The following is a 13,679-nucleotide window of genomic DNA, read 5'->3' as shown; positions in this document are numbered from 1 at the left end:
ACATACACATACTGTATACTGCGTACATAATAATACATAACTACCCCACCCACCTGCCTACAAACCTACCCACCCACATAACCAAATGCATACCTACATGTATGACCTATTTATCTATCTACTACTTTTGGATATGAGACATTTTTTTTGTAGTTTGCTTTAAAAATAAGCAGAGACACTTAAACAGATGTGTCCTTCAGTTATTGGTGTAAAGTTGTGGAATTCTCTCCATAGCGAGCTTAAGGGATGTAATAGTGTTTATCAATTCAAAAAAAATTATAAAAAAAAATATTTAGTCAGTATGAAAGTCAAATGTGATCTGAATAGTGAGATATTTTCTTTTTTTTTCTTCTCTTTCTTTTATTCTTTATTCTTCATCATTATTATTATTATTATTTATAATTTTTTCTTGTTTAACTGTGGAGTGTGTGTTTCTTGTATAATGGTATAAATGATTATTTGTGTAAATTAGGTTGTACGCCGACCATTAAGTAAATACTTGTTAGTTCAGGAATAAGGGGCAGGTAACTATAAGATTTATTCTTCTTCCTGCTCCTTTTGTCCATGGAATGACTATTTATGATTTTGTAATGAAGAAACTATGATTGTATGATTCCATGTGGCAAATAAATACTCTGAACTGAACTGAACTGAGATGGGAGATGTCCTCAGTATAGGATCAGCTGCATCATTCCACACCTCTCTCCTCTAAACCCCCCGCCCCGCCCCGCCCCGCCCGCCCCGCCCCGCCCGCTCACCGGAGCAGATGTACCAGAGCGGCCGGGCCTGGGCCTGCGCCTGGTGCACCTCGGTGACGTCCTCCCGGGAGCCGATCAGGGTGTAGCCCCGGTAGGGCATGCTGGCCGTGGGCACGCCCGCCACCTCGTTCAGGAAGGACAGGAAGGTGTCGTCCCCGGGGTGCTCCTTGCCCTTGTTGAGCAGCGCGCCCACGGCCTCCTCCGTGCGCCCGCAGGCCTGGAGGATCCTGGGCACGGCCCTGGGGGGTAGGGATGGGTATCGTTAGGATTTTATCGATACTACTACTCTTATCGATACTGCTCAACGGTTCTTTTAGATTACCGTATTATTATTTAAAAAAAATATTTATACATTTATTATTTGAATGGCTTAAGCCAGGCTATATCTGTACTTGCTGTTTGTTCGTTGTGTTGCATATTTGAAATAGACTTCAATCAAATCAAATCAAACCCCCCCCCTCTTAAAAACAAAACCCTGTGTTTAACCTAGCCATCTATAAAACATCATGCTAAAACTGTGAGAAACAAATGTCCTACTCCCCTAAAGAAAGAAATACATAGCAAACATGAGTCACTCAGTTATCCAATAGTGCTGCTGCTTTTTATTTTGTTAAAATCTTTTAGTTAATAAGACTAAAAAGACTACAATATGACACTACAATGATTTCATGACGGCTTCCTGTCCTCGCATTTCCGTTTCTCCGGTTTAACGTTACATTTTCAACAACAGATTGCTGCTAATTAAAACATGTCATGGAAACGGAGTAACGCTAACGTTATGTCGAGTTCATACGTGTAGTGTAGTATGAACTCGACATACCGTTAACGTTACTCCGTGTCCACTGTCACTGCCACCGTTGCGTCGCAGATGGATGGTACACTTAGTTAGCTCTAAGGCTGTTTCCCCGAACCCTGTTTTTGGGATTCGAACTTCGTCAGGGTTTTTCGAAACGAACGTTCGAACCTTCTTTTTTAATAAAAAAACACAAAAAAAAGTAAATTTTTTAATGTTATTATTATTATAATTTTTTTTTACTATCCTCAAACTAAATCCTCAATTTGAATAAAGTGATTAATCTGATTAAACAATTTTTTTTTTTATTAAATCAACTTTCCAGACCCAGACCCAGCCGAGGGAGAAGCCCCAGCCCAACTAAATCAACTTTCTTTAATGAATATAACTTTATCAGTTTCTTTTAACTCTTTCCGTGCCACTCACGAGATTTCTCGTGTTTTTTTATAGGTGGTTGAAAGCCACTCATGAGATTTCTCTGATTTTTTTTATTTTATTTTTTTTAGCGATCTGAAAAATTATTGCATCACCCGAGCCTACCCGAGTATAGCCGAGCGGCGCCGGCGATCACTGTGGAAAAAAGCGCCCCCTGTCGTCTCCCAGATGACATAAGTGATTTTGGAATGGACTCAATGAAAATTAATGGGGAAAAAAATCCGGTACTCCACATTTTCCAGTCCACTGATCCAGCCGGGGTTACCACAGTTCATTCTGTAACCTCAGATCCGCGCTGATCATGGAGTTCTACAGTATCGGGTTGGATCCATACACGTATCGATTTTTTCGAATGGTGATCAGGAATTGGAATATACCAGTTGGATACCATCTGATGTCAGGTAAGGACTCTATGTTATCAGTGTTAGGATAATCAGAGTAAGTTTGATGAAGATATAGGCTGTTTTGTGAAATGTCTTCTTTCGGTTTCACTGTAAAAGTCCGAGAGGAAATCAACGAGGCGATTATCCGTGCGCGGCCGTAATGTGCTTGCGTGCACGTATAATATTGATCATCTAGCGTTTATTTGAAAACGATTCATAAAAAGGCCGACGAATATCAACGTTGTGTGTTCTGAAGGATCAGATTAAACCGAATATATATATTTATTTATATATATATATTTAATTGTATTTGTATATCCCCTGATATCCCCTGTATATTCCTTGTACAATATGCATTGAATATCCCTTCTAGTCTACTGAACATCCCATAATAGTCTCCATTCTACCATTGGACGAGACCTTGGTGCCAGGTCGCCATACCCCTCAGACCAAGTTCAATCGTACCGCTCAACATGTATGGACAAGTCCTAGTTCCGCGTAGGAATATGTCTACCGCACCACTAATGGTACTATTTATTCATAGTGCATATATATACTGCGCTATTAAAGTAGAACTTTCTTTTAGTCCAGTTCCTTACCCTCCAACAGAGTGACAGACGCAAAAGCCTCCCCGCGAACCACGTGTGGGCAGTAAGGCCAATTCGGCCCAGTATCGGCATTGAGACATCGTGTATATTAATATTTGAATAGTCATATTTGGCACTATATCGTCGAGTTGGACGTATTCTATTAAGCTAATAATAGTCTATTCATATATAGTGCCTCGTGCGGTAAGAGTTCTATAGTAATCAGCACCCCCATCGTTTCGGGCATCAGCTGGACGCTTATCCAGGGTGGTTGACCCCACGTGAAGCTGCACCCGAGGAGCTCCAGGCCAAAGAGCGAGTGGACCTATATATTGGATTATTCTACCGACGACGGCTAGCCTTCCCCGGCTTGGATTATGCTTTGAGTACTTTGATTATTCTATGGATAAAGGCCAACACTGCGGTGTGTTGGAAATACCCCCCCCCGGAGAGGACGACAGGTGAGACGGCGCTCTGCACAGTGAGGTCGCCTCACGTCTCTCCGTCGTGGACCGGAGGACGCCGGCCACAGAGGGTCCAACTGCATTCATCTGTGGATCGAGGATCGTTGGGCACCGTGTCGCACAACTGTGGACTCTCCCAAGATACCCTCGGCCAGACGGGATCCAGCCAGTGACTCTCTAACCCCCCCCCCCCCCCCCTCCAGCTGTCCTACAAGCAGTCGGAACCTTCCCCTAGTGTATCCAGCTATATAATCATTCAAGTATCATCGCTATTGTTCCCTAAATATTCCAGGTTGTATATTTGCTTCCTGCGCAATCAGAGATTGGACATTCGATATTGATCTACCTACGAATACTCATTTGCCATAAAAGTGCATACTATTTCAAATCATAAATGTAATTAAGTGATCGTTGTACATACCTTTTGCTATGTATTAAAACTCAAACTTTCGATTTGGTACATTTGTGTTGGATCCGTTTATCAGGTGGGAGTGTTCAACATATTCATACCAGACATTGTACCGGATCTCCTCTCTGGTAAACAAGAATACCCTGAAGACTCTGGCAGGAGCACTCATTCAGGGGTACTACGACTATGCTTGCACCTCATGGTACCAAAGCACCTCAAAGGCGCTAAAAACAAAATTACAAACATCTCAAAACAAACTGGTCAGACTACTGCTTGACCTTACTCCTAGAACCCACCTCACCCCTGCCCACTTTGACAACCTAGGATGGCTTAGAGTAGATGACAGAGTACAGCAACTTGCAATGGGCCTGGTCTACAAGATACACTACACGACCAAGGTACCCATGTACATGGCAAAATACTTCCCAAAGGTCAGTGAATACCACGATCACAACACCAGAGGGAGCTCCACAAATCATGTTAAACCCAGATTCGGCTCAAATAAGGGACTAAACACGTTTCGCAATTATGCCACATCAATGTGGAACGCCCTACCCAAAGCTGTAAAGGAATGTGGATCACTACCCACTTTCAAAACCTCTCTCAAGAGACACCTACGGGAGACTGCAATTCAACACTGGCCCCTGTAAATATCCTAACCCAACCCCCTCCAATGTACAGTCATTTACCTAGTATGGTTTTGTCAATAGTCCAATGTACAATTTTGTTTGTTTGTACAGAGTCTCCCCCCCCTCAATGTACAGTTTTGCTTGTTTATACAGTGTGCCCCCCCCCCCCCCCCCCCCCCAACCACCTCCAATGTAAATTACCCAGTATGGTTGTCAATATCCCAGTGTACCCAACCCCCCCCACCCAACCTCCTCCAATGTACAGTTTCTACGTCAAATGTATATACTCCCTTTTCTTGACTCCTTCTGTATCACAAACAGTACTGTATTTGCAAATCTGGTATGTCATAAATGTATAGATGTAGCAGTACTGACTATCTGTATGTCATGTATGTCATATATGTCCTGATGAATTGAAAATGGGGGACCCTGGTGGAAACAAGACGAAAGTCTTTCTCTGGTCTGCATCCCCTTAACAATTGTGTGTATTGAGCTGTACTGTATTGTACCCATTCTGCAATCTGTTAATAAAGTTTTCAATCAATCAATCAATCAACCTAGTACTGGGTGGCCAGAGTCTAAAGTACAAGAGGTAGTGGTAGTAAGTATCATATCTAACCATACAGTCAGGGAATTGTACCCCTCAGTTACAATTGGTCCTTCGAGCCGGAGGGTAATCAGTGTAATATTAATATAGTGTTATTAATATTAAAATGGCCTATGATGAACACTCCACGAAACGATCCTCCTAACCAACAACGCCCGCGGCGCAAACGACAGCTCCCTCAGTACCTAGAGGCTTACGCTGTCAGTCAACAACCTAGTCTTCTACCAACAGTAAACGCGGTAAAACTAGAAAGTAAAATTATGTCTAACCCTAACGACCAGGCTACCCCGACCATAGAGGCCCTTATGGGTTCTAATGTAACTGACCAAGCTCACGGTGGGGACCAGGGGGAACCAGACATGACTTTACACCCCGCCAATACCGAAGAAGTAGTCCCCGACGAGTCCCGGGAGGAAGACAACACTACCGAGAGAGAACTCGGCACGGAAGAAGATGAGGAGAGCACCGTGGAGATAGAGCTCCAAGACTCCGCACGGAGTACCCCAAGGGACGGCTCCCCTATACAACCGTCTTCTCCCAGCGAGGCAGAGAGGACACTACAGCAGGCATTCCTCGTCAGCCTGAAAGCCTCTACTGAACGCGATAGACTCCAGGGTGAACGCGATCGATTGCAGATACAGCAACGGAGCGAAGAAGAGCACATACGCCTGGAAATAAGACGCATTCAGATGGAAGAGAATATGGCAAGAGACCGGGCCGACGCCCAGCGCGCCGCCACCGGTGCCCAGAGAGAATCGGATCTCACCAAGCGCGAAGCCGAGCGCGACAGAGCACAAGCGCAACTAATAGAACAGCTGATCAGAAGGACAACACCCCCTCCCTCCACCAGAGGCTCCAGGAACTCGTCTAGACATCACTCCAGGGCGGCATCCCCTAGCCGAGTAAGCGACCCTGAACTTGACCAACAGACGAGGTCTATACCCCCCGCAGACCCCCTTCCCCAACCGGTCCAAGCGAGACCCAGCCACCGGGAAGGAGCAGCATACACTGCGGAGAGGCTAAATCAGAGACTACAAGCCCTGGATGACCTAACGGAAGACGAAGAGGAAGAGGAGGAGAACCACGCCCGACGACAGCACAGTACTCTACCGGACCAGGAGGTCCAGTACAGCCCAGGCTATACCCCCGCGGAGCTGCGCTACAGACCCCCGACGCTATTCACGGGTGAGCACGACGCACGACCCGCACCGAGGAACAGCACCTGGACCAGCGGGCCATGGTACACAGCCGGTACCAGCCCACGCCAAGGAGCAGGAGGAGACTCGCCTAGGAGGCCTCTCCCCCAACGCTCGCCGATGTATCAACAATCCGCGTCATACATTGACACACCTATGGTACCAGACTTCACCCAGGAGAACCGGGCCCAGTATACGGAGCTCCGCATGTGTCTGGAGACAATGTTGGTGGATGTCATTGATGAACGCCATAAATACGCGATACTACTGAAGCATTTAAAGGTACCCCGCGCGCACAACATAGCGCTCGCCTACGCCACCTCCACGACCCCATACACCGCAGCGCTGGTAGCGTTGGACCAGAGATATGGACGTATATGGGATTACGTGATCCAGGAGATCAGGCACATCGACCGCCTACCCCCAGCAACAGACAATCGAGCACTGGACGACCTGTCCATCAGAGTGCAGTCCCTGGTAGGGATGCTGGGAGCGCAGAGGGAAAAGGGTAGGCATGAACTATACGCCAACTCAAATGTAGAGAGGATCTTGGAGAAGCTACCGCCCGCCCGACAGGAGCGCTTTAGGCGGCAGAGAGACCACCGAGACCCTAATGGCCCCGAACCGAACCTCCTCGATCTAGCCGACTTCCTGGCGAGAGAAGTCAGCAGCTTACGGCTAGATACATTCGGACGGAGCACCCCTGGCTCCAGAGAAGGAACCAGGAGACTAAATGATGGAAGAAGATCGGTGACTGTCATGCACCAATCGGAGTCAGTGCCAAGCAGTAGGAGCCACAGTACCCCCTCAAGAAAGGAGAAGTGGAAGATAGTGTGCCCCTACTGTGAGAAAGAACACTGGCTGTCACAATGTGACTCATTCCCCAAGATGAATGCGGAGGAAGCGAGTCAATGGATAAAGTCCAACAGACGCTGTTTTCGCTGTGCGCGATCACACATGGCAGCCGAATGCCGCTTAAAGAAAAAGTGCAGTCGGTGCGATGGAGCCCATCTGGACATACTCCACGACAGTAACAGACGGCGGCCTCCACCCGCACCATCAAGCAGCAAAGCAAGCGTCATGTACATCGACCCCGCCAGCAGCAGCGGAGCCAGAGTGCTCTTAAAGGTAGTCCGTGTGACATTGAGCTACCAGAATAAAGTCATGGACACTTACGCCGTCCTTGATGACGGGTCAGAGAAGACCCTTCTGCTCGCGTCCGCTGCGGCCCAGCTAGGGCTGCGGGGGAGCGAAAACCAAATGACAATTCGGACAATAAGAAGAGATTTGAAAACGATAAAGGGCGAGAATGTCTCATTCTCTATCGCAGCAAGCGGCCAGCCCGAGCGACGGTACAGGATTACAGACGCTTTCACCAGCCAAGAAATAGGACTGTCGCGGTACACATACCCCGTAGCCAAGCTGATGGAGAAATATGTACATCTACGCAAGCTACCGATCCCACTCATAGACGGTGCTACCGCGACACTGTTGATAGGCTCCGACCATGCAGACCTCATTGTCCCGATAGACCGGGTTCATACCGGACCCAGAGGCTGTCCTGCAGCAGTCGAGACCCGCCTAGGATGGACTCTCCAAGGCCCACTCGCCAAATCTCTCAACCGAACCACAGCCACTAGCTGTCTCCACTCCCGAGTCACAGAGGGAGACACCGCACTCCTGCAGCATGTAGAGAGGCTATGGACCTTAGAACAAATGCCCTTTAAGAACGAAAGGAAAGACATTCGCTCTAAAGACGACATCTACGCCATTAACCTCCTCGAGACGGGAACAAAGAGAGTCCCAGTCAGCGGCGTGTTGAGATACGCCACGCCACTCCTGCGGCGGGAAGGGATGCCTACCTTTCACGCAAAGAAAGACGGCACAGAGCGGTACCTACTAAACACAGAGCGGCGCTTAGCCAAGGACCCCGCCCAAGAAAGTGTATACCGCGCTGAGATTGAGAAGCTCATCACAGCGGGACACGTCACAAAGATTGACATTAAAGAGGCCGACCAGACGACTGAATCGTGGTACGTGCCCCACCACAAGGTTCATCACAACGGCAAAGACTGCATCGTGTTTAACTGCAGCTACCAGATCGGATCCCAAAATCTGAATAAAGAGCTATTGCCCGGTCCTACACTCGGCCCCTCCCTACTAGGCGTACTACTCCGCTTCCGCCAGGACAAGGTGGCTATCAGCGGGGATATCAAAGGGATGTTCCTGCAGGTGAGATTAGTAGAGGAGGACAAGCCCCTGTTGCGGTTCCTATGGAGAGAGAGGCCAGGAGATGAGCACCCAGCCATCTACCAATGGGAAGTCCTCCCTTTCGGAACTACATGCAGCCCATGCTGTGCTACATTTGCACTACAGAGACATGTCGCAGAGGACCCAGCAGCGGACGAAGAGGTCCGACACAGTGTGAAGAACAGCTTCTACGTAGATAACTGTCTACAAAGCGTTTCGACCCAGGAAGAAGCCGAGGCTCTCCTACTTAAACTCCGCGCCTCTCTGATCAAAGGCGGCTTTGATCTCAGGCAGTGGGCCAGCAGCGATCCGCACGTACTGCGCAGCCTCTCCTCCGAGGACAAGGCAGCGAGCAGCGAGACCTGGATGGCCACAATCCCAGGAGAAGCCCAAGAGATGACACTAGGACTAGTGTGGCGCTTCAAAACAGATTCGCTCCACTATGGACACAAACCCCTGACCACGGAGCAGGGAAGGTCGACGGCAATACCGACCACCAGACGGAGTGTGTACAGAACACTCGCCCGACAATATGACCCGTTAGGATGTATACTACCGTACACCACCAGGGCAAAGATGATTGTACGAGCATTGTGGGACAAGGACCAGGGCTGGGACGACCCCATTCCCGCACACCTTGCATCCACCTGGAGAGAGTGGGAGATGGAACTCCACTCACTCCCAGGCGTTAATATACACCGAAGCTACTTCCCACCCACGGTGAGGCCAGAGACATGTAAAATGGATATACACGTCTTCAGTGACGCCTCCGAGGTCGCCTACGGATCAGTAGCCTACTTGCGGGCCCAAGAAGAGGGGGGAGAGATCTACACAGCATTCATCCTCGCCCGCTCGAGAATAGCCCCACGCAAGCAACAGTCTATCCCACGTCTAGAGCTCTGCGCAGCCCTCGCAGGAGCGCATCTAGCCACGCTCATCCAACGTGAGCTCACCATTCCGGTGCATAGAACAATCCTGTGGTCAGATTCCACGACAGTACTCGCCTGGATCAAATCGGATTCATGCAAATACAAAGTCTTCGTGGGAGTCAGAGTCACTGAGATTCAAGAGTTAACCGGAGAGTTAACCGGAGAAGCAAACTGGCGCTATGTTGATACAAAACACAACCCAGCTGACGTCATCACCCGGGGAATGTCCCTAGATGACTTAACCCGTCGTAACATCTACAGTGATGGACCAGCATTCCTCAAGCTCCCGGAAGGAGATTGGCCCACGCCCACCCCGAGGGAAGCAAGTGACGAGGAGGCTGAGAATAAGAAACCTATGTTCTGTGGATTGAGCACTGTTGTCTCCGCAGACCCCAACATAGACGATTGCATTACCATAGAGAGTGCGCAGCAACGGACATTCCTGCGGCACCACCCAGAGATTCAGTCCCCCGCTGATATGTCAGCAGCTGACTACGAGGAAGCAGAACTGCTTCTACTGCAACAAGCCCAGAGAGACTCGTTCCCCGATGAACTAGACTGTCTACAGGGAGGAAAGCCCGTCCCATCAGACAGCAGATTGATTCATCTGGCCCCCGAGAGTGACACACATACCCTCATCAGAGTGGGTGGTCGCCTGCGGAGAGCCCCCAATTTACCGGATGACATTAAGTACCCGATCGTATTGAACAGCCGACACAAGGTCACAGAGCTGATTATAAAGAAATACGACGAGGATGTACACCACGCAGGAGCAGAGAGAGTCTTCGCGGAGATCAGACGTCGTTACTGGATACTTCAAGGAAGAGAGGCGGTGCAACGCTTCCAGCGAACCTGTCTAGACTGCCGAAAGTGGCGCGCGCAGCCCAGCATACCACGGATGGCTGACCTACCTCCATGTCGCCTCCGACTCGGCGACAAGCCATTCCACTCAACAGGCATGGACTGTTTTGGCCCGCTGCACATAAAGAAAGGAAGAGGCACCGAGAAGCGGTGGGGTATTGTATTCAAATGCATGACCACCAGAGCGATACATATCGAGCTCCTTCCGACCATGAGCACAGACTCATTCCTTATGGCCTTCCGAAGATTCACATCACGGAAAGGAAAACCGTCTACATTATTGTCCGATCACGGGACAAACTTCAAAGGCGGAGAAAGAGAGCTGAGGGAGAGCTTCCAAGCTATGGGCCCAGAACTTAAGACCCACCTCGCTCCAGCCCAGATTGACTTCCAATTCAACCCCCCAAACGCACCCCACTTCGGTGGAACTTGGGAACGAGAAGTACGTTCTATAAAGACAGCCCTGTACGCAGTACTTGGGGCCCAGACTGTGGCGGAAGAAGTCCTAATGACAGTCCTCACGGAGATTGAGGGAGTATTGAACTCAAAGCCCCTCGGTTACGTCTCCAGTGATGTAGCAGATGTCGACCCAGTCACCCCCAACACCCTCCTGATGGGGCGGCTAGATCCCGCGTTACCCCAGACAATGTACCGGCCTGAAGAAGCGAACGGCCGACGAATGTGGAGGTACAGCCAAGTATTAGCCAGAAGTTTTGGAGCAGTTTCCTACTGCACTACCTACCGTCTCTACAGACCCGCCAGAAGTGGGTAAAAGAGAGAGACAATTTGACGGAAGGAACAGTCGTCATGATTATTGACCAGTCACTACCCAGAGCTATGTGGCCGGCTGGCCGCGTAAGCAAAGTGATCACCGGTGCCGATGGCAAGGTCCGAGCAGCTGAAGTACTCGTCCAAGGGCGCACTTACACCCGTCCTGTGGCGAGGCTCATAGAACTGCCCCGACTCCCAGACACAATCGATGATGACCATGACCCTATGACTTTGTGAGTTGACTGACCCTTACAGCGAACCCTTGAGTGGTGGACAGTGCGGTTAATCTGTCTCTGCTTAACTAATTAGGTTGGGACCAATTAGGGGGCGGCTGTTCTGAAGGATCAGATTAAACCGAATATATATATTTATTTATATATATATATTTAATTGTATTTGTATATCCCCTGATATCCCCTGTATATTCCTTGTACAATATGCATTGAATATCCCTTCTAGTCTACTGAACATCCCATAATAGTCTCCATTCTACCATTGGACGAGACCTTGGTGCCAGGTCGCCATACCCCTCAGACCAAGTTCAATCGTACCGCTCAACATGTATGGACAAGTCCTAGTTCCGCGTAGGAATATGTCTACCGCACCACTAATGGTACTATTTATTCATAGTGCGTATATATACTGCGCTATTAAAGTAGAACTTTCTTTTAGTCCAGTTCCTTACCCTCCAACAGAGTGACAGACGCAAAAGCCTCCCCGCGAACCACGTGTGGGCAGTAAGGCCAATTCGGCCCAGTATCGGCATTGAGACATCGTGTATATTAATATTTGAATAGTCATATTTGGCACTATATTGTCGAGTTGGACGTATTCTATTAAGCTAATAATAGTCTATTCATATATAGTGCCTCGTGCGGTAAGAGTTCTATAGTAATCAGCACCCCCATCGTTTCGGGCATCAGCTGGACGCTTATCCAGGGTGGTTGACCCCACGTGAAGCTGCACCCGAGGAGCTCCAGGCCAAAGAGCGAGTGGACCTGTATATTGGATTATTCTACCGACGACGGCTAGCCTTCCCCGGCTTGGATTATTACTTTGATTATTCTATGGATAAAGGCCAACACTGCGGTGTGTTGGAAATACCCCCCCCGGAGAGGACGACAGGTGAGACGGCGCTCTGCACAGTGAGGTCGCCTCACGTCTCTCCGTCGTGGGTCCAACTGCATTCATCTGTGGATCGAGGATCGTTGGGCACCGTGTCGCACAACTGTGGACTCTCCCAAGATACCCTCGGCCAGACGGGATCCAGCCAGTGACTCTCTAACCCCCCCCCCCCTCCAGCTGTCCTACAAGCAGTCGGAACCTTCCCCTAGTGTATCCAGCTATATAATCATTCAAGTATCATCGCTATTGTTCCCTAAATATTCCAGGTTGTATATTTGCTTCCTGCGCAATCAGAGATTGGACATTCGATATTGATCTACCTACGAATACTCATTTGCCATAAAAGTGCATACTATTTCAAATCATAAATGTAATTAAGTGATCGTTGTACATACCTTTTGCTATGTATTAAAACTCAAACTTTCGATTTGGTACATTTGTGTTGGATCCGTTTATCAGGTGGGAGTGTTCAACATATTCATACCTAGTACTGGGTGGCCAGAGTCTAAAGTACAAGAGGTAGTGGTAGTAAGTATCATATCTAACCATACAGTCAGGGAATTGTACCCCTCAGTTACATTGTGGAATATTCCACTAAAAGACGATTTTCATAGAATGCTCCAGAATGAGCTGTTTTTTTATCTGAAAACGGGTGCTTTTCTAAATGCTCTGAAACGGAAACGACGAGATAAAAAACAATCTGCCTTCACAGCACTGACTGGAAAATAGTATTTGATAATGCGATGGGCAGATTAGACACATAGCCATAATTTAAAACATAGATTAGGCGATATTAACGTTAACATGGGCGCCGATGGTGGCATTCAGGGGGTAAAAAGGAAAACCAGGCGTGGCGCTCAAAGTGTTAATACTATAATATTAGTGTAGCCTAATCTTTATCTGCAACTGTGAAGAAAAACCCCATTGGTTTTAAACAGAATGAATAGAAAAAAATATAATAATTTTCGAATGCCAACGTAACGAACGAAGGTTTGAACGTTTGGGCTCAGCCCTAGTTAGCTCCGTAGCTAATCCGTTCCTAGAGACTACCGATAGCAGTACCGATAACGTCGGAGTTTATCAATACTCCGTTTTTTTTTTTTTAGTACCGGTTCCCGCTTAGAACCAGGTTTCGGGGGGGGGGGGGGGGGGGGGGGCATCCCTACCTGGGGGTCACCTCCGTCCCGGGGGGCTTCCTGTCGCCCATGGGGGGCGGGCGGAGGATCACGTGCACGTTGGAGCCGCCGAAGCCGAAGGAGTTGATGCCCACGATGCCGCCGCGCACGGGGATGGGCTCGCTGACCACACGCAGGCGGCCGTCGCTCAGGGCGGGGATGTCCATGTTGGGGCTGCTGTAGTGGATGTTGGGCGCCCAGACGCCGTGCTCCAGAGACAGCACCACCTGCAGGCAGGGAGGGAGACCACCACGTGTCCATATCACTGTGTAACAGGCCATCAACACACCCACATATCACTGTATAA

General features: G+C 48.8%; 1 protein-coding gene across 1 annotated transcript in view; it reads right to left on the bottom strand.

Annotated features, from left to right (window-relative positions):
* Positions 1–758: 758 nt before the first annotated feature.
* The window catches only part of LOC311247537 (fatty acid synthase-like), a gene marked incomplete at both ends in the record, with an annotated part of 20,287 nt that continues 7,366 nt past the window's right edge, over positions 759–13,679 (bottom strand). Inside the window, 2 exons of the mRNA XM_084338577.1 lie at positions 759–997; positions 13,364–13,599. Coding sequence (XP_084194703.1) covers positions 759–997; positions 13,364–13,599 — 475 coding nt within the window. The remainder of the gene's footprint in view (positions 998–13,363; positions 13,600–13,679) is intronic.

The sequence above is a fragment of the Notolepis coatsorum genome (assembly GCF_963971535.1).
Source record: "Notolepis coatsorum genome assembly, contig: SCAFFOLD_2381, whole genome shotgun sequence".
Classification (NCBI taxonomy): domain Eukaryota; kingdom Metazoa; phylum Chordata; class Actinopteri; order Aulopiformes; family Paralepididae; genus Notolepis; species Notolepis coatsorum.
Note: the sequence above shows the minus strand (reverse complement) of the source record. Positions and strands in the feature narration are given on the sequence as shown.